The sequence below is a fragment of the Oncorhynchus tshawytscha genome, linkage group LG21, assembly GCF_018296145.1.
Source record: "Oncorhynchus tshawytscha isolate Ot180627B linkage group LG21, Otsh_v2.0, whole genome shotgun sequence".
In the NCBI taxonomy this organism is placed as follows: domain Eukaryota; kingdom Metazoa; phylum Chordata; class Actinopteri; order Salmoniformes; family Salmonidae; genus Oncorhynchus; species Oncorhynchus tshawytscha.
In genome coordinates this window covers 2,080,001-2,106,475 of record NC_056449.1, presented here as the reverse complement: position 1 = coordinate 2,106,475, position 26,475 = coordinate 2,080,001, and the positions used below count along the sequence as shown (strand labels likewise).

The window sequence follows — 26,475 nt, the reverse complement described above, 5'->3', positions numbered from 1 at the left end:
GATATAATTATAGTGTTAAATACATGTGAAAATATATTCTAAAATACTTTTTTTTAATGTATTTTGGAAAGTATTTTGAAATACATTAAACACATTTCACAATGCATTTTGCATATATTCTAATATACATTTGACATACATTTATATACTGTATATACATTTTAAATACATTCCGTAATATATATTGGAATGTATTGAAAATGTGTTAAATAAATCAAATGTTATACATTATTTGGCCAATTTTAAATATTTCAAATGTATCCTAAAATGAAAAGTGTTTTACATTTTTTTAATAATCTGTATGGCTCCCAGCCATCGAGAGCAGGAAACAGACAGAGAGAGGTGTCTTGAAAGAGAGCCCCTCTAATCAGCTCTGAGGGTCCTTTAGCCTGCCAGAGAGAGAAAGGGGGAGAGAGAGAGAGCCTTTGGCTGCTCCACTTAGTTGAAACTAGGGTTATGGCTAGAGTTAAGGTTGAGCTGGGGTGTGGACATGAAACTATGGTTAGAGCACGGATGATGGGTCTGGTCCACGGGGTTCACTATGCTTCCCGTGTCTCATAACAAAAGGGTCAATTAATCAATCAATGAATTAACTGATCAGCACACTGGACATCTCACTTTAACATCACCTCATGTCACCTGTCTGGGGAGAAACAGTATCTGCTTCCTTTAATCATATCAATGAAAGTGCATAGTACTGTAGTCCCAAAATAAAGTATGCATACCTTTGGTCTGATTTCACAAAATGTTGTAGAACACTAAACAAAACCACCAACTCTCTATATACAACCACAACAAGAAAAAAAAAGAAAGACTAAAGACTTCAGATCTGTAGTCGGGTGGGGGTGTAGACTAGAGTGGATCAGGGAGTCTGTCTACTGCATGGGGGTGTAGACTGGATCAGTGAGGAGGTCTGCTGGTGCACAGAGTCACATTAGAGGGCAGGCGGCAGGTTTGATTTGTCAGCAGATAAATGATGGCTCCACATCTGGAACAGTTTGGCAAATAAATAACGGCTGATGGCTCGTACATCATCAGCTTCCCTCCAATCTGCCAGGGGAAAGAGAAAATACATTCTTATTATAACCTTGGGTAGCCCAACAGATATTTTCAAATAAGGCAGGCTGTGATTTCTTGGGGGGGAGAAAGCTGTTCTTTGTCAAGTACCAGGCGTAATAAAAGCCAGACTATTGCCACATCCGAGAGTGGGGCTGCCTGTGTGCATTGATCTATGATGACTGAGGCTGCTCCTGACAGACAGACACACTGTCACTGGCCCACATGGAAATATTTCCTGCTGACATGCACTGACAAGCTGTGCCTCAGCAGGGCTGCTCCACACGTCAGCCAGGAGAACACTCACAATCCGATTGGGCAAACGCCATCATTGGGGAATTATTTCTCAAATGGCCTTTTAATGAAAATAATTGGAATCCAGAAGTGAACAACAGGGCCAATTTCAGGGCTCTCCAAATTGTAAATTGCTCGCTGCTGCTTTTCATTATGATGAGGATAGTAGTAGTTTATGAAATTTATGTCAGAGAATATCTCAACTAAATATACAATATACTGAAGGAAATCCTTAACCTAAAATTAGTCTGTCCACAACTGTTTAGATGGCATTTCATCAACACAATAAAATAAACTATATATCTATAGAGAGAGAGAGAGAGAGATTTAAAAAACTTTCTATCTAACCAGTACTGAATATTACATTTTCTCTGGACCATGACCGGCTGTCAAATAAAGCTGGGCCAGAGGCCACATGTGTTGAGTGTCAGAGGGAGCCAACCTCATGAAGTCTGTGTCTATCAGAATACAGGTCTTTGTTACCAAACCTCCTGGTAATCCCATGAAGGCAGAGTAAGGAATGACCCACTAGGCACAGATGTCTGTTCAGCATCTAGTTTTGATTTATATTTTGTTGAGATGTCAACTAACGTGAACTCAATGTGAAATCAACAACAAATGCCCTTAAGTTGATGATTTTTTTTCAAATCGAATCAATCTAATCAGATTTCCACGTTGATCAGACGTCATCAACGTCATCAGATCGATTTTTGTTGTTGAAATGATTCAACAAGTTTTTGCCTAGTGGGGAGGAATAATTTAGGTAAACTGTCATTACCAGGTCTCAGAGAAGCAAGAAGAAAATAGGATTATTTCATCTGATCTGCATGTAAAACCAAAGAATGTGAATGAAATGTTTAATCAAAAAACCTTTCTGCAGGAGATCATCATAAAGGCAGAGGAATAATCTGACAGATAAATGCTCACTGATTCATGCTTTCACATCTATCAAGATTACATCATGTTTTAATGACTTATTTCACATGACTGAGCAGGTGAATGACAGTTTGAGCTTTATGGTGAATGGTGGAGTTGGGATGAGAGATTTACCGCCTAGATTTATACACATATTTACGTACATGGGCATAGTCTCTTTCCACATGAGTGGCAAAGCAAGCCTACTGTTGATATAATTTGATCTTTCGGGAGAGATACTGTACAAACGAGCTTTTTTAGACAAAGACAAAGCCACGTGGATAGAGAATGCCTTAACAATCAGACTGATTGCCTGGCTATGAACTGCATGTGAAACCAAGATGTAATAAATGAATTGGAGCCGTCTGTGCATCTAAAGCAGGTGGAATCTAACAAGCAAGCCAATTACAGAGCAGTGCAATGTGATGTGCTGTGCTGTTCTCACCAGGCACAGAGTTTAATCAAGAATCATTCAATTAAGTGCTAAACATACTCAAGTCAGCACTGCTGTGCTGTAAATGAATGTGAATAGGAAATCTCACATCCCTGCATTTTAATAAATGAAGAGATTGAGGAAAGCAATATTTTTAAATGACCACTTTGAAAATATATCAGTGAGTGGAAGTGGATTTTCCTTAATGTTATCTGTTAAATGCTTTTAATCAACACACAATCTGTGTTTACGATTCCATGGAGGTATCTAGAAAATATATTCTGTTTGAAAACGGGTTACCCAAAAGGTAATTTTGAAGAGGAAGAGCAATATACAGTACTTATTACTTTGAGTGTACAATTTTCAATGTGTGGGAGAAAAAAACAACTGTTCCTTTGGATTAATGCCAGTGCTTATAGTGTCATGTGTGGCCTGTAGCATGGCCCATACATTTTCCTTGGAAAAACAGACCCTTTTTTAGTTGGCTTGGCATGCATTTGTATTAAGCAGTCTACTTAGACATACAACCTGTCATTTAACATGTAGCCAGTTCCTCCTGAATTTCCCGCAGAGAAAAAAAATCAGTCACCAGATTAATGAGATGCTTTGACTTGTGAATTTGCAATGGTAACTTGCATATATATAGCTGTAGCAGTTGAAACATTACCTTGTGGTGAGCAATGCATGGAAATGTATCTTTGAGATGATTTTATTGCATGGTTACCTTAAGCAATTAAATCAATAAATCTTACTTGTCAGCAGGCTGGCTCAGTGCCACAGACACATTAAATGCTTAGAGTCAGTAAATAGAAGCCTTTTTGACTCCTCATTTGGGAAATTATTTAGCAGGTGGGATTCCTGTCCCCACACCAAAATACTTCCATTTGGCCTTTTTAAACACTTTAAAGAAGCCACTGCCTTCCAATGCATCAGGATCCTCTTAAATTAATAAGGTGTGCTGGAGCATGCAAATTGTTCCTGCAATGAATAAATACGAAGCCATTAGTTCCATAAAGAATGCACTGTAATGAGAGGACCAGTAACTCCCACCACAGGCTAATTCAGATGAGAACTAGTGTAATGCTGCTGATTACAGGGGATTTATCATACAGGGAGATACAGATACAATTTCATGTCCCCCTGTGAATGTGTGAGTTAAGTTCACCTCTCCTCTAATCATATTCCTGTCCCGTTTCCCTAATCCTTGTGTCTGTTGTGGGAATCTGATGATGGCGTTGACTGTGGAGAGAAAGAGATAATGTTGTGTTAATGTTGTGATGGCAGTCTGTAGGCTGGTGTGACAGGACTGTTGCTGTACTATCTCACATCTCAGATGACTGTGTGTTTCCCCTCAAAAATGATGGCCTTGATTATAAAGCAGATTATATAAAGTTTGTTGTTAAAATATATAATTTACTATACTGACATTAGTTTGGGGAATAAATGGTAAATCCTAAATACATAGCTAGCTGGTTATTACATTTTTATTGTAATATTACAATTCTAAGGAGACTAATGGTAATTCTCACAAGTCGTTAAACGAAGGGATGCAATCATTAGAACGAGATGCCAACGAATCAGGATTTTACTCAAGGCAACTCTGATGTAATGTGCATTCCCCAATTAAATTCATCAGATACTTGATAATGGTATAACCAGAAAAGTGATTGGAAACAGGAGAGGAACAATTTCACCGGTTCATACCATTTTTATTCAATTTTTTTCAGACATTAAACATTTAAAAACAACATAACTATCATTTAAATGTTTGATCATTACATAAAACAATTTTATTATAAAATACAATAGGCAAAAATAATAATAAAAAATGGCAGAACTTGTGCAACACATGTTAAATACAAAGCTAACCAGGCAGGAAGTTTCTTTGATACATAACGCATTTTTAATGAATCCTTACAACTATACGTTAATAAATCCATAGCATAACAGTTACCCTGCTCTGTACAAAAAATAACAAACTAAAAACTACAGCATGCCTGAACTAAGACAACTTCTGTCTTTGAATTTTCTGTTTACAACATTGTCCATCTTTAAACTGTTGACAAAACGTCAGTGAGAGAAAATACATTGTCCATCTTTAAACTGTCGACAAAACGTCAGTGAGAGAAAAGGCTATTTACTTGGAATGGTAACCCTGTTCTTCCCTGATGTCCGACCAACATTGTACATCGTTTAGGGAATAGGTAGCATTTAAGTATTATATAAAGCTTGAGCCTTGAGGAACAGTATGTCATTGGGCTAATTTATGGATATCCACATTGCTAACTGTTTTATAAATGAATTGCTTTTAGAACACTGTGAAGGATTTATATTAATGTAACAATGCTGCATTTCACAGTTAAAATGGATCTGGCTGAAATGTTTCCAGAACTGACAGTGATTGTTCCATATCTGAAAAACATGTTGTTTAAAGTAATTGAGCAGTTTTATCTCTAAGGCTTGAACATAGGGAACTGATCTTTGGGAAATCGCTCTACTTTTCACAATAAATGTGTCCATCTGCAACATCACAATGTTACAGAATTTCAATAATACTTTCAGAAATACAATTGTATCAAAAGCACATGATTTTTCCTCAAATGTGTATCCCATTTGGTTAATAAATGGCTGTAAATTGTAGTTCATCTATTTAAGCAAGTAGGAAGCACAGCCATGATAAGTAAATGCCTTTTTTCTGTTGTTGACTGAAACTGTACATTAGTTTATATAATCTTGTTGTCTCTCTTTGCAAAACAAAGTGGAGGAGGATACAGAGAAATGACACTCCAGGTGACATTGGAATGACTGAAATGCCAAGGTCACACAGGACAGACTACCAAAAGATCATAGGTTAAGGGGTGGTAAGATGTCACTGGTCAGCAATACACTCATATCAAGGCAATGGATTACCAATGCATTTTTGTCAGCTTTGGGCAGTCAAAATAAGTAATATATATTCCATATGGTACAATCCTTTACACCGGAGGACATAAATCATAAAGCACCTCATCATTCTGTACAGATATAAACAGCAAAGGGATCTATGGATGACTGTTCTTCATTTTCCTTAATGCATGTCTGCTACTGCTTTAAGACAACAACAAGCTGAATGAAGGGTTTGACATATAGTCGAATGAAGCTACATATACCGACTGTTGACTTCAATTTGCATAACCACCACTTCTGGTGACTGAAGGTCAGCATGCACTATTGTTAGTGACACCAGGTGACTGGCAATAGTTTGCTGTCACAGACACAAGCCATTTAGATTACAAACCAATTACACTAAATTATTCCGCTAATAGGTATGTTCATGTGCTATGAGAACCCGGTCCAAGTTGTATCAGTCATATTAAATGTGACACAATATTCACTGAATATGAATCAACATGGAGTCATACGGTCGTTAATTGACTAACATGGTGCGGTGCATTGTGTTCCCTAAGTGTTATTTACAGGGCTTCATTTGCAGAGCGATCAGAATGCTTCCAGCTGGGACAATGTTAAAGGAAAACTCCACCCATAAACCTTTTCCATTATATGATGCTGCGTTTTGCAAAACGCTTTACGCCGGCTGTAAAACTGTATTTCTAAAGTTATATATCTTTAAAAAACTTGATTGCTGACAAGCAAAACCTTTTGGGACTATAACAACAATGTACTATTGAAACAAATACCAAAAGATAGTTTTTGTGTGGAATTTTCCTTTAATTGGAGATAATTGTTCCCAATACTTGTTTTCAATGTAGTGGAACAATTGAACAAGAGATAACAAAAACACCAAAATGACAGACTTCAGCCAAGCTATAAGGCTTAGTGTTGTACTCAACTTACTCCAGGAAAAAAAAGCAGGTTTAAAAAAAAGAGAAGAAATTATGATTAAGAACGTGATAAATATACAACAATTTGTAACACAATAATATTGTGTTGATAGTCTGTCAGATTTCTTCTAGGTATAATAATAATAATAATAATGAGTTTGATAGCAGAAATGGTTGGTTTTGACTCCCACTGTGCTGACATCCCTTCCTTGTCTCTACCTTAGATGAGCCTGATGTGTTTGCATTGGAGTTAATTGCAGTGAACCTAGGAAAACATCCTTTGAACATTAACACTGCATGAGGGCATAATTCTTATTGATTCTGCTTTTAAGTAGTGCCTGATTGTAATAAATACTGTTCAGGCTTTAATATGAGAAGACGCAGAAGGTGAGCTGCACTTCGTACTGTACCTACTCTAGCTAGTATAGTTTACATATTTTTGTTTACTCTGCAATGCGTCAAAGATTTGTGTGCTATTTTCAATAAAATTCTCTAGAAGTATTCATTTTAAAATGAAACTTCCTGTATTCATAAATCTATCTAGGAAATATCAACATTAGTAGCAGCAATATAAAAACAAGCCAATTAGGGACTCATTTAATGAGTAATTCCTTCCTGATATGTTATCATCATCACCTGGTTTTACCAAACAAAAGACTAGGTCACACCATAAATTGGCTTGTAAACACTGCCAGTCCAGATGGCACCTCATTCAACGTTTCACGATTTCCTTGTTTTAGACATAAAACCGCATATTTAAAACAAAAACTGATTCTGTTCTCCCTGGTAGGCATAAGCCAATTTGATTCAGCCTTTCCTCATTGTGGAATGAATGCAAAACATTAGCTGCTCCTCTTCGGTGCCAGACTGGGGCTGAGTATGGAGCTGGTTGTTTATATCAGATGATGGATGAGAGAGAGAGAGGGAGAGAGGGAGAGAGAGAAAGAGAGAGAGAACAGAGAGCCAGTGCTGCTTGGTGCTTTTGACTAGCTGCCAAAGGGCCACAGATTTCCCTGACAGAATGGCCTGTCTCTAGCGTGAATAGGAACAGCTGGGAAAAGCCACTGGAAGTGTACAAACTGCTTCCCTCATAGGGGCAAAGACAGTTGGCTAATTTGGACTGGAGGAGAAAATGGGATCATTTGCATAAAAAATTATGCACATGCTTCATTTTCCCCCAACTCAACATTGACTGATAGTTATGAGATTATTATCACAAGTTGTTGCAAAAGGCTAAATGAAAAAATGCACTTCAGATACAGTACAAAGAAAGTTTAAGTTGTTAGGTTCGCTTTCATATTTCTCAATTAATTTAGTTACATTAAGACTGGTGTAGATATTGCTATTACCATATGGAGTGGCATCCTACAGCTTTAAAATAGATTTGGAATTGAATGAGCACTGTTTGGGAGGTTACAATAGCATGTAGGCTACAACACTGTTCCATAAAACAACACTGAATGACATTAAATCTAAATAAGACAGTTAATGGATCAACATCAAGTGATTTTTGTTTTATCAATAATTTGTTCAGTCTTTTCTTGTGACATTCCAAAACACTTTAATTTGGCCTAAAATCAAGTGATAAAAACTCCAAACATCATTCTAAATGCCAGAAACACTGAATGTGAATTAAGTGCATTTGTCTCTTGATTCTGCTCTTGTTCTAAGTAACAAGATAATAAACACAATTAGCGCTATCATCCAGCTATTGCTGTAAATGGGTTGGAGTGTTAATCTATTGATTCTAGGTGATCACAGTAAGTCACATTAAACATGTACATGTTTAAGCGGGTTTTGAACATCCTGTTCAGCATCCTCTAAACAGTAACTGAGTTAAAAATTTGATACATGTAAGTCACACATTTGCAATTTTAAAGCCAAACTTGGTATCATACTTGCCAGTAAAAAGTACATGAATAAATTGTGGTTTTATGAAAAAATCTAATATACCAATATGGTATGGAAAAATCATTTAGATTCATTCTTGTTCTTCAATATAGACTCTTAATAATTTTCACCGGATACGGAGGCACTTTGTTTTATCATAGTGAAAATCATATTTCACACATAGCCATGGAGATATGGTCTACTGAAACACACTGTATGGACTGTGCTATAGAGAGAACGATTTGGAATTGACACCCAGCAATAGAGAATCCATCCCCAAATCATCTCTGCACAGTGCAACACACACACTTCGCTTCAGTTCATTCTCTCACATCACATCCAAATAAAAACAAACAACAAACCAACCATCAAACTTCCTCCTTAGGAAAACTGCCTGTATCTCATATAGATGGCATACAAGTATGTCCATCAAGCCAAGTTTAAATCTAGGACGATCAAATGTACAACTATGCACATAACACGTAAGAAGTGTTACTATGGATAATGCTTTAAAACTCTACACCTCTCTGTGGACATGCACAACTGAACCAACATTTAATACCAAAAGAGTTGCGATATACAACACAGCAGTTATTGTAGACATCGAAAAGACAATGTAAAGGTCCTCTGTAGCGTTACTGGACTCATTGTGGCGTACACTGTTTGTGGTGGTGCTGTAACAGTGATTACACAATTCATATGAATTTAAACACAGTCTCATGTGGTGCATCACTTTGTCTTCCCCGTTCCCTTAGACCCATGGAAAATCAGTTCTGCTTTGGAATAAATCCGGCCTCTTATTACTGTAGGTACAAAAATGACATCAGCCCCCCCCAAAAAAACACATAGATACCACCAACCTCTAGGGCTAAAAGACACGATCTAGATCAGTTGTTATCAGATCTGCTTTAGTTGACTACATTATTATGCAAATCCCCCCACAACTAGAGAAATTGCTTGAGGTGGCAGATTGAATTTGATTATTTGTTGTTCATTTCCAATGAGCAACAAGTCAAGGAATTATTTCAAATTATTTGTTGTTCCACTGGGACTTATGGGTAGACATTGACGAACTGTTGCTGTATTTATTATCTGACGTGAGACTGAGGTTTGATGGATCATAAATAAACACCACTATCAGATAGTAGTAAAGAGAGACTTTTTCAACTGGCTTCTGTCGGCCAGTTCATCAAGGCATTGACAAAAACAAAACAATAAAAATAGTTGATACCACTTATAACTTCATGAGAAATCTGCCTGTTGGAATGGAGGTGTGAACTGTGAACAACGCTCCAGGCGTTCTGAGAGGACCTTTAGTGATGATCAAAACAACAACAGGGAAATCACATGGCTCGATCTGGCAGAAAACAACCAAAACAACCACCATACTTCTCCACACAGATCCTTCTCTTCTATTGGCATGCTTTGGAGACAATCCCCAGGTCTTAGGTGGGACTGTCCTTCCATTCACTTTGGGGTTTGGATTTCACTATTTTCTTTCCACAGCCAACAGAAATGTCAACTTTGTATTGAGGGAGCAGAGAGACAGACTGTAGAGCTGATGATGACCTCATCATGATGACCTCTGACCACTAAGAGTTGACAGTCAGTGGGGCTTTCTGGCTGGCAGAGTGTGTTGGGGGCCCTTGGGGCTGGAGTCAGATGGCTGGAGACTGTGGGTTGCTGGGGGTTGCTGGCTGGTAGAGGTAGTGATGGATGTGTGAGACAGACAGACAGACATACAGTGGCAGACAGTTCAGTTCTAGTTCCAGCAGCACTATAACATGTGGGCCTCTATCCGTAGCCAGTGCAGTCCTTGGCGTATGTAGCGCACCAGTTCTGTCATGCTGCTGTGTTGGCTCAATGGTTCCATCGTCGAGTCCAGCTCCTGAAAGAACTCTGTAGAAGGAAATGAAGGGGAAACAGGGTGAATGTGTGTGTGTGTGTGTGTGTGTGTGTGTGTGTGTGTGTGTGTGTGTGTGTGTGTGTGTGTGTGTGTGTGTGTGTGTGTGTGTGTGTGTGTGTGTGTGTGTGTGTGTGTGTGTGTGTGTGTGTGTGTGTGTGTGTGTGTGTGTGTGTGTGTGAGTGTAAGACAAAGACTGACAAGTGTAATAGCATAACGAAGGCTCACATTTATGCAGTCTGTTGTCCATTCCTCTCTTTCCTCCTAATAAACAGTGAGTGACTGAGTCCTGGAATGGCTCAATCCTAAAAGTAACAGCTCTGGTGATCAGTATTTTGCTGAAAGGCCCACCTAGGCTTTATGGTGTCATAACTGCCAATTCCTGTCTCATTTCCACCAAAGACACCATCCAACAGACTCTAATTGAGCCCGTTATGAGTGTCGACAGAGAGGAGGAGAGGGTCAGATCAACTTCTAATGGGGTACTTCTGAGGCTGCGAGAGAGAGAGAGAGAGAGCTCTCGCCTCACACAACCACGTAACATGTCCCTTTAATCAGCTAGGCTCAGATAACGGATGGGAAATGACAGAGACACGACACATCAAACCCTCCATGCACACAGTCAGAGAGGGGCAAGGGGGGGGGGGTCCTCAACAACTCTGGCGGTCTCTCTCTCTCTACATTCACTCACTGATGACAGTAAATATAAAGGGTCCATCTATTCTCCACATCTAACACAAAATAATGCAGAATACATTAGTAAATGAAGAGACCATCCGGAGGGTGATGAAAGGATCGGACTGGACTTGGGTCCTAACAGTTAAGAATAATTACAATGTATGTACAATGAAAAAAAGGTTGAACATGAATGGAGATGCATGTAATTAAGAAAAATATAGGATAGCATATCAAAAGTGAGGTCACCGCTGTATGAAACTATTACGGATACATCCGCTACGATTACAACAGTACAATTTATGCTACCTACTGTACACAATCTGCTATTGCTGCTAATACTACAGCCCCAATCCAAACATCCTGTTCTAAAACAGAGAGAAGCTGTGTTGTGTCCAGTCTCTAGTACCTTGGCTCTCTGTGGCGAGCTTCTCTGCCGTGTCCCAGTGCTCGTAGCTGCGGAGGATGTTGTTGGTGATGTTGACGTGGCTAGCGGCCATATGATGGATGCGCTGGGGGATGGCCACGTTGCTGGAGGCACCGGAGGGACAGGAGCCCACAAGGCCAGGGCCCGTACTGCTGCTCACCGAACTAACTGGGGAGGGACTCAGAGACAGGGGTGATGGGGTGCCTGTGCTCCTGGGAAGGCAGAGAGACAATACAGGAGTCAGGGGTTAGAGGGGAAAGTTCAGGGCACCGCCACAGAGATAATACTGTACTGTACACACACAAATAAAATTAAATATAAAAGATAAATAAATATAAACTAAATAAGACCTCCACCCCCACGTCATCGAGACATTCATTGGTGCCATGTCTTCATTAGAAAGTGAATCACATGAGAGAAAAATATTTTTTCCCTTCTTAGCTTTCTGACCCAGGGAGACTGATCAGGGAGATTTGAACTGGGTAGCCAATACATGTTATTTCGTCAGGCTTAACCACTCTTCGTCAGGCTTAATCACTAATGCTGATTTGAACTGTATGAGCGGCAAACTGGGGCTTTTCTCAGCTTGACAATCACGGCTTGATTTTCTGTCAGCCTGCTTCAGCCATCAATCAGAGGACATATTTATCAGTCTTTTAGTGCCAAACCCAAACAATCAGGCTCCAGGTCCTGTAATTCAGCACTAAATTGAAAGGCGCTCGCCCCGTGAAGTTAAATTATGTTCCCTGTCAACAGCTTGCCTCTCTCGGTTCCCTCTCTAGCAGGTTGAGTCTTTTCCTCAAATAAATAAACCCTTGAGGAAAAAAAGAAAATAAGGGGAAAAAAGATTCATGATTGTCAAGGACAGAACAAACAAACTGTGGGAAAAGAGGCCAGAGCATAGTGGAATCTAATGTTGATTACAGTTGCAGCAGGTAGCGGAGCTAACCCAAGCGGATTAAGAAGGCCAGTTTGTGGCTAATGTGACCATGGTGAACTGGAGGTGACTGCAGGAGTCCTAGGAGCCAGTAGGATCTGAGGCTAATTGCTTCTGACAGCTCATCTCACAGCAGAACAGCAGGGTCGGTCAGTGCTGTGGCTGAGGGCTAGATCCCAGCCCTGGAAATGACAGGCTAAAGGAGCTCACAGTCACACACAGAGGATGGCTCACCGCCAACTCCCAGACACACTGACGAGCCCCACGGTAGCGCCATGGTAAGCTACGAACCCAAACCCAAACCCAAACGTACAGGGTGGATCAGCTAGGTTCCGTTGCCATGGAGCATCCAGAAAAACAGTGAAGCAGTGAGCTCATCTCATGCCACCAGTGTGATGTGCTAGAAGCTGGAAGTCACAGTGACAGAGGCTCTGTCTGTTGTGGCCATTGTCTGAACAAAGCAGTCACCATCTGAGAGGATTAGCTTGTTGCTTGGCCAGGAGTAGGCACATACATTGTTCTGTTCTGGGAAAGATCTCATATAAAGAAAGGATTGTGATGCAACATGAGATGACTGAGGTGAAATGTTACTCACTTTCCATTGGCTCCCCATGGCGAAGGTGCTTGGGAACTTTTCTGGAATGGAAGAGTTTTGTGAGAGCATGATATTTTGCAGCTCTACTACACAAACATATTGCATAGCTTCGAAAATCTATTAATGCAACTCAAAAAGCTCCTCTAGAATAATATGCAAGATAAGTAATTAAAACAGGCTTAAACACAAACAATCTATGTAAATCATTGATACAGTTAATTTGCACACTAATTGGAAAACAATGTATGGCTTTTAATAACCAACATGCAGAACTAATGAGTATACACAACTCAAAACAAATATATATTACATTTAGAAATCTTATTTGGCTTTACGTGTTCTACTGTCCTTCTTCTACTCCTAGATGTTAGAATTAGAAGTTAGCGTTAGTTACCTTGAAATACTCCATTAGGGAACGGGAATACTTTACTGCATGGTCCTTCTTTAGTTTGAACATTCTCAAGTACAGGAGGGATAAACAGCGATTGCTATGGAGTTAAGAAAATAATAACATTAACATGAAATACTGGATCTTATACCGTGTATCTAGCATTGACAACATTACATATTACTTATGAACATTAAGCACAAGAAGATAATAAAAGAATAACAATAAGGAAAAAGTGTTTTCTAACTAATTAATTTTGCATATCCATGATGCATGACTAAATAATCTTGTTGTCATCAAACTCTATCTCTCTAATAGCTTGAAAATAAAGGCTAGAAAACAGAGGTTGCAGCCTAGTAATCAGATCCCAGTAGCTTCCCTGCCAGGGACCTTTGGTCTGCAGATCCAGCCTCAGGGCCATGGGGGGGGGCTGACCTTTCAACAGTGTGCTGCTCGCCAGACACCAGATGCTTTGGACATATGCACCACCCCATGACATGACACTAACACTCAGGCATTAATAAGCCATCACTGCAGTACACCGCTTCCTTGTTTCACCTATTCTAAACCACATCAGTATGTACAGTACGTACATGCACGAGCGCACACACACGCGCTCATACGCACGCACACACGCACGCACACTTTGCCCTCTAAAACAGATTATAAATGGATGGATCATGTCAGCCAGTGTCAAATATTTGAAAATAATCCCTAATGATGTCTGAACGGTGTACTAACAGGAAATATGACCTGGGAATCTCACTCCTACGCTCATCACTGTCTGCACTGCTAAGTCTGAGAGTCTAACCATAACATTCTAACCATAACATTCTGCTCAGATTATACAATCCATATGACAGGCAGCATATAGTTTCCCTTCATCTCCCCTGTAGCAGTGTGGCGAACTGTATATGTTTGTAGTCTGCTGCCTGCCGCCAGGAAATCTTTCATTATCCCTTAATAGCTTAATGAAATACAAGAATAATGATCCACTTTAAGCTGATTAAGTGCTTTAGCAGTGTTTTAAAGCTCCCTTCAATATCCATCCGATTGTCGGGGAGTGATGGCTGAGTGGAGATTTAAATTGTGTTTGAGTGAAGCGGCGGATTGAGCATCTAACGGGGTTGGAAGCCGGCTGGATTTTCTGAAATCAACCCAAATGCCCACACAGGCTAGATTTTGTAGTCCGTCATCACATCCACCAGTGCAATGTTAGGTCTCCTTCAACCACCATTCAGTCATCAGACACACACACACACACACACACCACCACACACACACACACACACACACACACACACACACACACACACACACACACACACACACACACACACACACACACACACACACACACACACACACACACACACACACACACACACACACACACACAGCAGAGCGAAAAGAAAACTCACCACAACACAGCTAATTTCTTCTCGGCTACAGTTGCTGAGTGACTTGTAAAGTTCTTTAACCTCATGGCATACCTTCAAAAGCAGAACAGACAAAAAAATAGATCATTTTCAAATATTCTTCCTTTTCATAATTCATTCATTTCAATCCAAATAACAAAAAAGGAGCATGACTCAATATCCATAAAGCCAGGGGACGTTCCATAGAACGACCGGCCTTGTGTCATTTTCTGTGTCTAATAGTTTTTGAAGAAAATATTTCAATCAGCCATGCATGAATCCCTGGGTAGAATGATGAGCTACAAGGTCCATCTATTTTCATTTTCACTGCCATTAATAAAATGAGCGCTGCTAATTGCCTTGACTTGTGGGGTAGACTGGATTAGCGATAGACATAACGATGCTCATTGTCACTGAGGGCAGGTGGGGATACCTGGCCTGAGCGGGGGCGGGGGCGGGAGGGAGAGGCACATTGGTGGGGACACAGACCTGATGAGTTCAACCGTCTCAGAGTACATAGTGTATGGAGACTTGGCCTCCAGCGGATCCCGCTCCATGGCGTTACCACACTCGATGAACGACAGCGCCCCATCAGCGTAGTTAATGGCTTTGCCAAACTTCTCCATCTGTGAAGAAACAATGGAAACTTTGAACAAGATCAGCATTAGGTTCACAACACTACATGGCCACAAATGATTCTCCTCATTTTGAATCATTTTTCAAAGCTTCAAAGCTCTCGTGAAAACAGATAATAAGCGGATTTAATCAGAAGGAAAAATAACAATGTCACATTAATGTTCGGGGAACATTCTTTTGATATTTTTCTATTTTCTGGAGAAAAAAGTATATATATATATATATATATATATATATATATATATATATATATATATATATGCACACAGAGCCAAATTACAAACCCAAAGTGCAGACAACAAATAATAGGCATATGACTCATAAATGCACATGAGTGTAAAATAAAATAGATTTACACAGCACTCTCCACTGAAAGCACCTCTCAAGCAGGTTCTATCCATTTTAAGTAAGCCCCTTTTACCACATACGACCGGGCTGGTGGAAGATTCATTACAGCTCAACGATTACAGTCATGTAACAAGGGCAATCAATTCCCTTCACTTTCTATTCATGGCTGGCTTTACCTCGCAGATCAGATTTATGCCCAAGTGGATGTAACTTTCGATAAAGGACAATGTCTGGGGAGATAATTGCTGGAATCCAATTATTAGGGCCCTATGAGTGTGTTGGTAAATCACGCCCGTCGCCTAGGCCCAAGCCCCTCTTTGAGGACATTGAAGAGGTGTGTAAGAGCTCCTTTTGTGATAGATCACACATCCTCACTTAGAAAAGACTACAGGTCTCAACAAGGGCTCTACTCTATCCTCTGCACACCTACTAGCATTCTTCAGCTAAGACCAGTGTCTGTCTGTTAATAAGAGCTATTCAGCAGGAATACTTAATAGGCTCAGTAAGAGCTGCTGCTTGCTAATGGCACGTTGGCATGTATTTGCTAATGGTATTATCACACGGGTCTCTGTTGCTATTCATATTTGTGATGTCATGTGACTGACTAAAACAGGGTGTGTTTATTGCCTGGCTCAGACAAAATACAATCTCAGGAAGAAGAACAATTTAGTTTGTGCAATGTATCTCTATCAAAGTAAATGCTGAATTAAATGTTTTTAATACATTTTCAGGTGCTGTTTTAAACTGTAATAAAACAGCAGCTTACCAGTGCATCTGCTTTGTGCTTTAGTTTCTTGGCTTCTTGCATGCAGTAGTCTGCGTTATGAACTCTGTGGACAACAATCACAGTGAGACTTTGGTTAGTCTTACAAGTATGTTAGAAATACAAAACAGATCAGTTGACAGAACAATGTGTTTGCCACTTTGTCTAACGGTGCTGCAACTGCCTGGATTGCAGTTGTTCATGTTCATGTTGTAGTTGTCCTCCACATGTTCAATGTGTTTCCTTTTGAATTATACACATAGAGGAACTTAACTCTGTAATCACATCCCACAACTGCTTTTAATCATGTTTGAGACTTACATTAGTACATGCATCATGACATTCAATTCTGGCTGTGCATCGGGGGGGGGGGATTGGTGTTTTTGAAGTGTTTGGAGAAGTTAGTTAGTTACTCATACATACGTGTTATTGAACGTTAGCTTGGGCCTTCTAGGCTCCATGTGGTCCATGGACAGAGATGACGGGTTGGACCAAACGTCAGAATCGGACTGACCGTTGCCATGGAAACTGCCAGACGGCTTGCTATGGGTATCTTCCTCCTGTGAGATGGCAGGGCCAATTAATATGATAATTAGCATCCAGCAGTAGGTCTAATAATACTGTAATGATTCATCCCGGTGATTTGGACTGCTGTTACTACGTTGTGACCGTGTATTATTTCTATGTCCTGGCTTTAAACATATTCCGCACGTGGATCCATTTTCTTCTCTTCAAGGCTGTTTTGAAATCCCTCCAAAGGGTCATTAGATTTGCAAAAACACAGGAAATAGTGGTAGTTGCTGGAGCAAAGAAATAATCTGCAGCAACAGCCTCATCTACCAACTTCTCTACGCAACAAATGATAGAAGACACATTTTATTAGCAAACGAGAGCGGATGCAAAAGAATCATACTTTAAAATAATAATCCATCCAAAAAAACAATAAACCCCAAAATTGCTCAGTAATTAATGATATCAATACGACAGTTTATAGCAATACGACAGTATATATCAATACGACAGTATATAGCAATACGACAGTTTATAGCAATACGACAGTTTATAGCGATACGACAGTTTATAGCAATACGACAGTTTATAGCAATACGACAGTTTATAGCAATACGACAGTTTATAGCAATACGACAGTTTATAGCAATACGACAGTATATAGCAATACGACAGTATATATCAATACGACAGTATATAGCAATACGACAGTTTATATCAATACGACAGTTTATAGCAATTTATAGCGACAGTTTAAATCAATACGACAGTTTATAGCAATACGACAGTTTATAGCAATACGACAGTATGTATCAATACGACAGTATATAATACGACAGTTTAATACGACAGTTTATAGCAATACGACAGTTTATAGCAATACGACAGTTTATATCAATACGACAGTTTATATCAATACGACAGTTTATAGCAATACGACAGTTTATAGCACAGTATATAGCAATACGACAGTATATAGCAATACGACAGTACGACAGTATATATCAATACGACAGTTTATATCAATACGACAGTATATATCAATACGACAGTTTATAGCAATACGACAGTTTATAGCAATACGACAGTTTATATCAATACGACAGTTTATAGCAATACGACAGTTTATAGCAATATATCGACAGTTTATAGCAATACGACAGTTTATAGCAATACGACAGTATATATCAATACAGTATATATCACAGTATATAGCAATACGACAGTTTATATCAATACGACAGTATGTATAGCAATACGACAGTATATAGCAATACGACAGTTTATAGCAATACGACAGTATATCAATCAAGTATATAGCAACAGTATATAGCAATACGACAGTTTATAGCAATACGACAGTTTATAGCAATACGACAGTTTATATCAATACGACAGTTTATATCAATACGCAGTTTATACAATACGACAGTTTATAGCAATACGACAGTTTATAGCAATACGACAGTATATATCAATACGACAGTTTATAGCAAGTATATATCAATACGACAGTATATATCAATACGACAGTATATAGCAATACGACAGTTTATATCAATACGACAGTTTATATCAATACGACAGTTTATAGCAATACGACAGTATTATAGCAATACGACAGTTTATATAGCAGTTTTATATCAATACGACAGTTTATATCAATACGACAGTTTATATCAATACGACAGTTTATAGCAATACGACAGTTTATATCAATACGACAGTTTATAGCAATACGACAGTATATATCAATACGACAGTATATAGCAATACGACAGTTTATAGCAATACGACAGTTTATATCAATACGACAGTTTATATCAATACGACAGTTTATAGCAGTATATATCAATATAGTATATAATACGACAGTTTATAGCAATACGACAGTATATAGCAATACGACAGTTTATAGCAATACGACAGTATATAGCAATACGACAGTTTATAGCAATACGACAGTTTATAGCAATACGACAGTTTATAGCAATACGACAGTATGTATCAATACGACAGTTTATATCAATACGACAGTATGTATCAATACGACAGTATATAGCAATACGACAGTTTATATCAATACGACAGTATATAGCAATACGACAGTTTATATCAATACGACAGTATATAGCAATACGACAGTTTATAGCAATACGACAGTTTATAGCAATACGACAGTTTATAGCAATACGACAGTATGTATCAATACGACAGTATATAGCAATACGACAGTTTATAGCAATACGACAGTTTATAGCAATACGACAGTTTATATCAATACGACAGTTTATAGCAATACGACAGTATATAGCAATACGACAGTTCATAGCAATACGACAGTTTATAGCAATACGACAGTTTATATCAATACGACAGTTTATAGCAATACAACAGTATATAGCAATACGACAGTTCATAGCAATACGACAGTTTATAGCAATACGACAGTTTATATCAATACGACAGTTTATAGCAATACGACAGTTTATAGCAATACGACAGTTCATAGCAATACGACAGTTTATAGCAATACAACAGTATATAGCAATACGACAGTTTATAGCAATACGACAGTTTATAGCAATACGACAGTTTATATCAATACGACAGTTTATAGCAATACGACAGTTTATAGCAATACGACAGTATGTATCAATACGACAGTATATAGCAATACGACAGTTTATAGCAATACGACAGTTTATAGCAATACGACAGTTTATATCAATACGACAGTTTATAGCAATACGACAGTTTATATCAATACGACAGTTTATATCAATACGACAGTTTATATCAATACGACAGTATATAGCAATACGACAGTATATAGCAATACGACAGTTTATATCAATACGACAGTATATAGCAATACGACAGTTTATAGCAATACGACAGTTTATATCAATACGACAGTTTATATCAATACGACAGTATATAGCAATACGACAGTTTATATCAATACGACAGTTTATATCAATACGACAGTTTATAGCAATACGACAGTTTATAGCAATACGACAGTTTATAGCAATACGACAGTATATATCAATACGACAGTATGTATCAATACGACAGTATATAGCAATACGACAGTATATAGCAATACGACAGTTTATAGCAATACGACAGTTTATATCAATACGACAGTATATAGCAATACGACAGTATATAGCAATACGACAGTTTATAGCAATACGACAGTTTATAGCAATACGACAGTTTATATCAATACGACAGTATATATCAATACGACAGTACATAGCAATACGACAGTTTATATCAATACGACAGTATATAGCAATACGACAGTTTATATCAATACGACAGTATATAGCAATACGACAGTTTATAGCAATACGACAGTTTATAGCAATACGACAGTTTATAGCAATACGACAGTATGTATCAATACGACAGTACATAGCAATACGACAGTTTATAGCAATACGACAGTTTATAGCAATACGACAGTTTATATCAATACGACAGTTTATATCAATACGACAGTTTATAATACGACAGTTTATATCAATACGACAGTTTATATCAATACGACAGTACAGTTTATAGCAATACGACAGTTTATATCAATACGCAATACAATACGACAGTTTATAGCAATACGACAGTTTATAGCAATACGACAGTTTATATCAATACGACAGTTTATAGCAATACGACAGTTTATATAATAATACGACAGTTTATAGCAATACGACAGTTTATAGCAATACGACAGTTTATAGCAATACGACAGTTTATAGCAATACGACAGTTTATAGCAATACGACAGTTTATAGCAATACAACAGTTCATAGCAATACGACAGTTTATAGCAATACGACAGTTTATATCAATTTATATCACAGTTTATAGCAATACGACAGTTTATAGCAATACGACAGTTCATAGCAATACGACAGTTTATAGCAATACGACAGTTTATAGCAATACGACAGTATATAGCAATACGACAGTTTATAGCAATACGACAGTTTATAGCAATACGACAGTATATATCAATACGACAGTATATAGCAATACGACAGTTTATAGCAATACGACAGTTTATAGCAATACGACAGTTTATAGCAATACGACAGTTTATAGCAATACGACAGTATATAGCAATACGACAGTTCATAGCAATACGACAGTTTATAGCAATACGACAGTTTATATCAATACGACAGTATATAGCAATACGACAGTATATAGCAATACGACAGTATATAGCAATACGACAGTTCATAGCAATACGACAGTTTATATCAATACGACAGTTTATAGCAATACGACAGTATATAGCAATACGACAGTTTATATCAATACGACAGTTTATAGCAATACGACAGTTTATAGCAATACGACAGTATATAGCAATACGACAGTATATAGCAATACGACAGTTCATAGCAATACGACAGTTTATATCAATACGACAGTTTATAGCAATACGACAGTATATAGCAATACGACAGTTTATAGCAATACGACAGTTTATAGCAATACGACAGTTTATAGCAATACGACAGTTTATAGCAATACGACAGTTTATAGCAATACGACAGTTTATAGCAATACGACAGTTTATATCAATACGACAGTATATAGCAATACGACAGTTTATAGCAATACGACAGTTTATATCAATACGACAGTTTATAGCAATACGACAGTTTATAGCAATACGACAGTTTATAGCAATACGACAGTTTATATCAATACGACAGTTTATATCAATACGACAGTTTATAGCAATACGACAGTTTATATCAATACGACAGTTTATAGCAATACGACAGTTTATAGCAATACGACAGTTTATAGCAATACGACAGTATACATTTTTGCTAATTTCATCATGATCAGCTGTCCCCTACTTACACTGCTTGTCTTGGAACGTGAGAAGGATTTGCTCTCTCCTTTGCTGCGGTGCTTGTGTGAGGAAGAGGAGGATGAGGAGGAGAAGTTGGGCAGAGAGCAGCTGAGTGTGGGTAGCAATAAGGTGCTGGTGGCGCTGCTAGCACCGCCCTCCTGGCTGAAGGAGGAACACTCGCTGGTCCTGCGCTGGCGTATAGGGGGTTCGTCGGAGAGCGGAGAAAGCAGGGGAGGCAGCAGCTCTCGCTTCTCCTCTCTCTTCCTGGGCTGTTTCCTCAGAGAGCTGGGCAAAGACACATACAGGAACATTTATGAAATGCTTACGTGTGGTTCATGAAGTGTTATGGCATCCGTATGTAGACACCCTTTAATTAAACTGTTATCGAAACGGACATAAAAGAAGAACATTGCTGGGCCTGCTCCCTCTCTCTGTTGCTGTCATCCCATGTTATTCACTACAATACTGGAGAGAGACGGCAAGTTCTCACAGCCTTTGAAATGCCAGCAAATCTCATGTCCAATGTCATCAAAGTGGTAGATGGATGAAAATATTTTAGAAATGACTCGACTGTTTAAGGCATTTGTAAAAAATTGGGAAGTACAGACATTATGTACAGGGCTCAAAGAAAACAGCCGGCCTTTGACAGAATATTCTGTTTGTTAGAATGAGTGATTATTTCTGTTTTTATTATAAGACTAAATCAAACGCAGCATTAGTGCTAAGGCATGGAGTCGGTACTTTCACCATCAGTTGGCTTTTATTATCGAAGGTTACGGTGGTAACGCATCTTGGAGACTTCAATTACAATAAAAACAGTACGTGAGCAGATCAATGATATTTAATATAACTTCAACATATCATTTCCACTTGGTTTTGGGTAAAAAATATAAAAAATAAAGTATAAAACCATAGAACTCTTTCATTCCCCCCCCCCCCAGTTCCTCTGACCCTCTAAGGGCGCAGCCCAGAAATAGGCCTACAAATAGCCCTGTAGTGCACTGACGGGTCAAAATATTGATTGATCAGGCAGTGGAAAGGCAGTTTGTTATGACAGAAAGCACTTCTGCCTAGATTTACAGTCCTTCTAATATCCACTCCTGCTCCAGGAGCCTGGCCCCTCACAGGGGAACACAGCAGACTGCAGTCTGTATCCAGGTGGGTTCTCTCGGTATAGCTGTGTGTGCCCACATGGGGCTTCTGTTAACAATAGTGTTCTCTATGTTAACAGATAAGAGGCAGGTGGAGAAGTTGCCTTGAATACTTTCCCTTCCTCAAAGTCAATAAGGACTTTAAGAACCACCAAGGACGTACAGTAGTAGCGAGAAACCTCGCCTCCCGCTGCTACTATATTTCTCACATTGTTTGCAACAATACATTATTTCGCCTCCCTTTCCCTAAACTCATGGGGATTTGATATATGAGAAAAAAATGCTTAGCTAGCACAAGAGCGCCTAAAGCACTAACAGGGAAAACGCAGTCAGAAAACCTCATTAGGATTATGTTCCTCAGGTTATTTTGAACAGCAGCATATTTTGTCTTGTTTTATGGGCCTGAAAATGAGCAGAATCCCGGTCGGTCCGTTTACAGCATTAATAAAAAGCATCTTTACTCTCCAATCTGAGCAAAGATGCTTTTTATTAATGCCATAAATGGACCGACCGGGGTTCTGCTCATTTTGAGGCCAATCTGATTAAAAGGGTGAAGATTTGCTTTGAGGCTGTCTAAATTCGGCTGATTTAAAGGCTACTAGGCAGGTCATATTTCAGCCCAGACCAAAGGGTTCAGCATTTCTGCACTAGATACCCGTGCCAGCTCATATATCATAGCTCAGGTAATCATATTAAAGATATGTGTAGTGATTAGTGGTGAAGCTCAGTGGACACTCCGTCCTCCAGACTCATTCTGCTCAACCCCCTGACCCTTGTCACCAGCATCCCTTCATCGACCAGTAGGTCTCTGCAGCGCTAATTGAATATCTAAAATTAGCATTAGCTCTCTTGTCAGTGTCACGTTACCTTAATGCTGTAGGACACAGGACACTGTAGAGAGAGCTAGCAATAGCTAAAAGATAAATGTGTAGTGGAGCAACCTCACTTCTCCTGTATGTCGCAGCCTGCTCTCTGAGGAGGATCTACACTGGTTGGACCTTGCCTGAGGATGTAGCCATTCACAACACATATAGTACTACCATACACTTAGGAAATATAACAGCCTGTAATTACACTGTGGCAGTGGTGTAAAGTACTTGAGTAAAATACTTTAAAGTAACACTTAAGTATTTTTGGGGGTATATGTACTTTATTTTACTTTTTATATTTTTTGACTACTTTTACTTTTACTTCACTACATTCCTAAAGAAAATTATGTACTTTTCACTCCATGCATTTTCCCTGACACCCAAAAGTGTCTTCTTAGCAGGACAGGAAAATGGTCCAATTCACGCACTTATCAAGAGAACATCCCTGGTCATCCCTACTGCCTCTGATCTGGCGGTCTCACAAAACACAAAGGCTTCATTTGAGTGTTGGAGTGCGCCCCTGGCTATCTGTAAATAATACAAAAATAAGACAATTGTGCTGTTTGTTTTGCTTAATATAAGCAATTTGAAATTATTGATATGTTTACATTTAGTTATTTAAAACCAAATAATTTAGACTTAAGTAGTATTTTAACGGGTGACTTTCACTTGTACTTGAGTCATGTTCTATTAAGGTATTTTCACTTTTACTCAAGTATGATAATTGGCTACTTTTTCCCCCACTGCACTACTGACACCCATAATGACTATGTACATGCCTCTAAACACTTACATAACATGATGCTCTACACATTCCTTTTCTCATCCAGTAACCATAGTGATGTGTAAGTAAGTACTGCTGTGAGTGGTTCGGCGACACTCACTCTTTTGTGCTAATGTTCTTGTGGTTGTGTATCGGTGAGATGCATGGGGGAAGAAGCAAGGAGTCTTTCTCCAACCGTAACTTCTTGCTTCCGCCGATAGCGTCACAATGGTCCATCTGAGGAACACAGAAACAAACAGCTCAGTCAGCATTGAAAGGGAAAGGGGGACACCTAGTCAGAATGCATTCAACTGAAATGTGTCTTCCGCATTTAACCCAACACCTCTGAATCTGAGAGATGCGGGGTGCTGCCTTAATCGACATCCACATCTTTGGAGCCCGGGGAACAGTGGGTTAACTGCCTTGCTCAGGGGCAGAACAACAGATGTTCACCTTGTCAGCGCAGGGATTCGATCCAGCAACCTTTTAGTTTCCGGCCCAAATTGAACATACTACTAACACGTTTCTCACTGCTCCTCCATTGACACACTCTAACCATTATCCTATAAACCAATAGCAGCCAGTACCAATAGAGAAAAAAGAGTGAGAAAGATTCTGTGCTTGCCTTGTGTTTCCTCTTGGCCTTGCTAGGTGGTTTCTCAACAGGGGTAGACTGAAGACTGGCGGGGGACTGTCGTCTGTGCTTAATGCTGGGTTCAAGTGGTTCCCGGGGCTCAACTTTCACAGAAGGGGGCTCAGGGGGGTCCTGCCCTGGAATCTTAGACAGGAAGCTCAGCTCAATCTTCACCCACAGTGACTTGATGTCCTCAAAGTCCCTGAGAGGGGACAGCAGTTTGTTCTGGACGATGGGGACGGAGGAAAAGAGGGGGTCCCCTAGGAGGTCCATGGCCCCAGGGTCTGGGATGGATATGGAAGAGCTGCAGGTGCTGGTAAGGCTACTGACAGTCAGGATATTGCTGTTGCAGTCCTTGGCTGCTTTGAGAGTCTGCAGACTGCTGGGTCCTGGACAGGGAGGGTTATGGATCTTGACCAGCTCCTCTGGTTCAGAGTGGCACTCAGATGACGAAGACTCCGTCTCGATGAACTCCTTGGACTTGGGGATGATCTTGCTGGGCCCCCTGTGCTTCTTCTTTTCCAGGACTGGGGCCAGGGGAGGAGGAGCTGGAGTAATTGTAGTGGTGGTGCGAGGCTCCTTCCTAGGGGCAGTCTTCCCACTGGTGCTCTTGGTCCTGGACTTGGGCTGCTCCAGGAGGGATGGAGGGTCCTTCTCCTTGGAAGTAGTGCTGATGGTGGGGTTGATGGGCTTGGACCAGGAGGTGTGTTCCTCCAGGCTGGACGAGCGCTCCACTTTCTTCGGCTGTTTCTTCCCCAAGCTGCGCCTGGCTGGGGCTGGCTCCACCGCCACCACGGCTGGGGATTTGACCTTTGAACCCTTGCCCTCTGAGACTTTTGGTCCAGTCTTAGGCTTGGCCTTCTCTCTGATGGGGCTGAGGAGGGCCCGTTCCTTGGGGTCGGTCGGGGCCAGCAGGGCGGCAGGGCCAGGCTTGCTCTTCCCTGGGGCCGGGCCCTGGCCCTCAGGGGCCTGTTGGTTGTGGTCAGTCTGGGAGCTGCTGAGCCCATGGCTCTCTCTCTCTGGCTGGGTATTGATAAGTGCTTTGTTGTGTGGGGTCACTTTGTTCAGCCACTTATCCAGCTGCCATTTGTTTGTTGATGGAGGTTCAGGCTGTGAGAGAAGAAAAGAAAGGACAAAGAATATACAGTTAGATCCAAGTTTGGT

The 26,475-nt window shown here is 39.6% G+C and overlaps 1 protein-coding gene across 1 annotated transcript in view; it reads right to left on the bottom strand.

Moving 5' to 3' along the window:
• Positions 1-4,390: 4,390 nt before the first annotated feature.
• LOC112220462 (AF4/FMR2 family member 2-like) overlaps positions 4,391-26,475 on the bottom strand; it is a 182,378-nt gene continuing 160,293 nt past the window's right edge. Inside the window, exons 11-21 of the mRNA XM_042302838.1 lie at positions 25,303-26,421; positions 24,799-24,914; positions 21,903-22,179; positions 16,923-17,059; positions 16,503-16,566; positions 15,242-15,378; positions 14,756-14,827; positions 13,341-13,434; positions 12,947-12,987; positions 11,397-11,626; positions 4,391-10,308 (exon numbers count right to left, since the gene is read on the bottom strand). Coding sequence (XP_042158772.1) covers positions 10,187-10,308; positions 11,397-11,626; positions 12,947-12,987; positions 13,341-13,434; positions 14,756-14,827; positions 15,242-15,378; positions 16,503-16,566; positions 16,923-17,059; positions 21,903-22,179; positions 24,799-24,914; positions 25,303-26,421 — 2,409 coding nt within the window. The 3' untranslated portion in view covers positions 4,391-10,186. The remainder of the gene's footprint in view (positions 10,309-11,396; positions 11,627-12,946; positions 12,988-13,340; positions 13,435-14,755; positions 14,828-15,241; positions 15,379-16,502; positions 16,567-16,922; positions 17,060-21,902; positions 22,180-24,798; positions 24,915-25,302; positions 26,422-26,475) is intronic.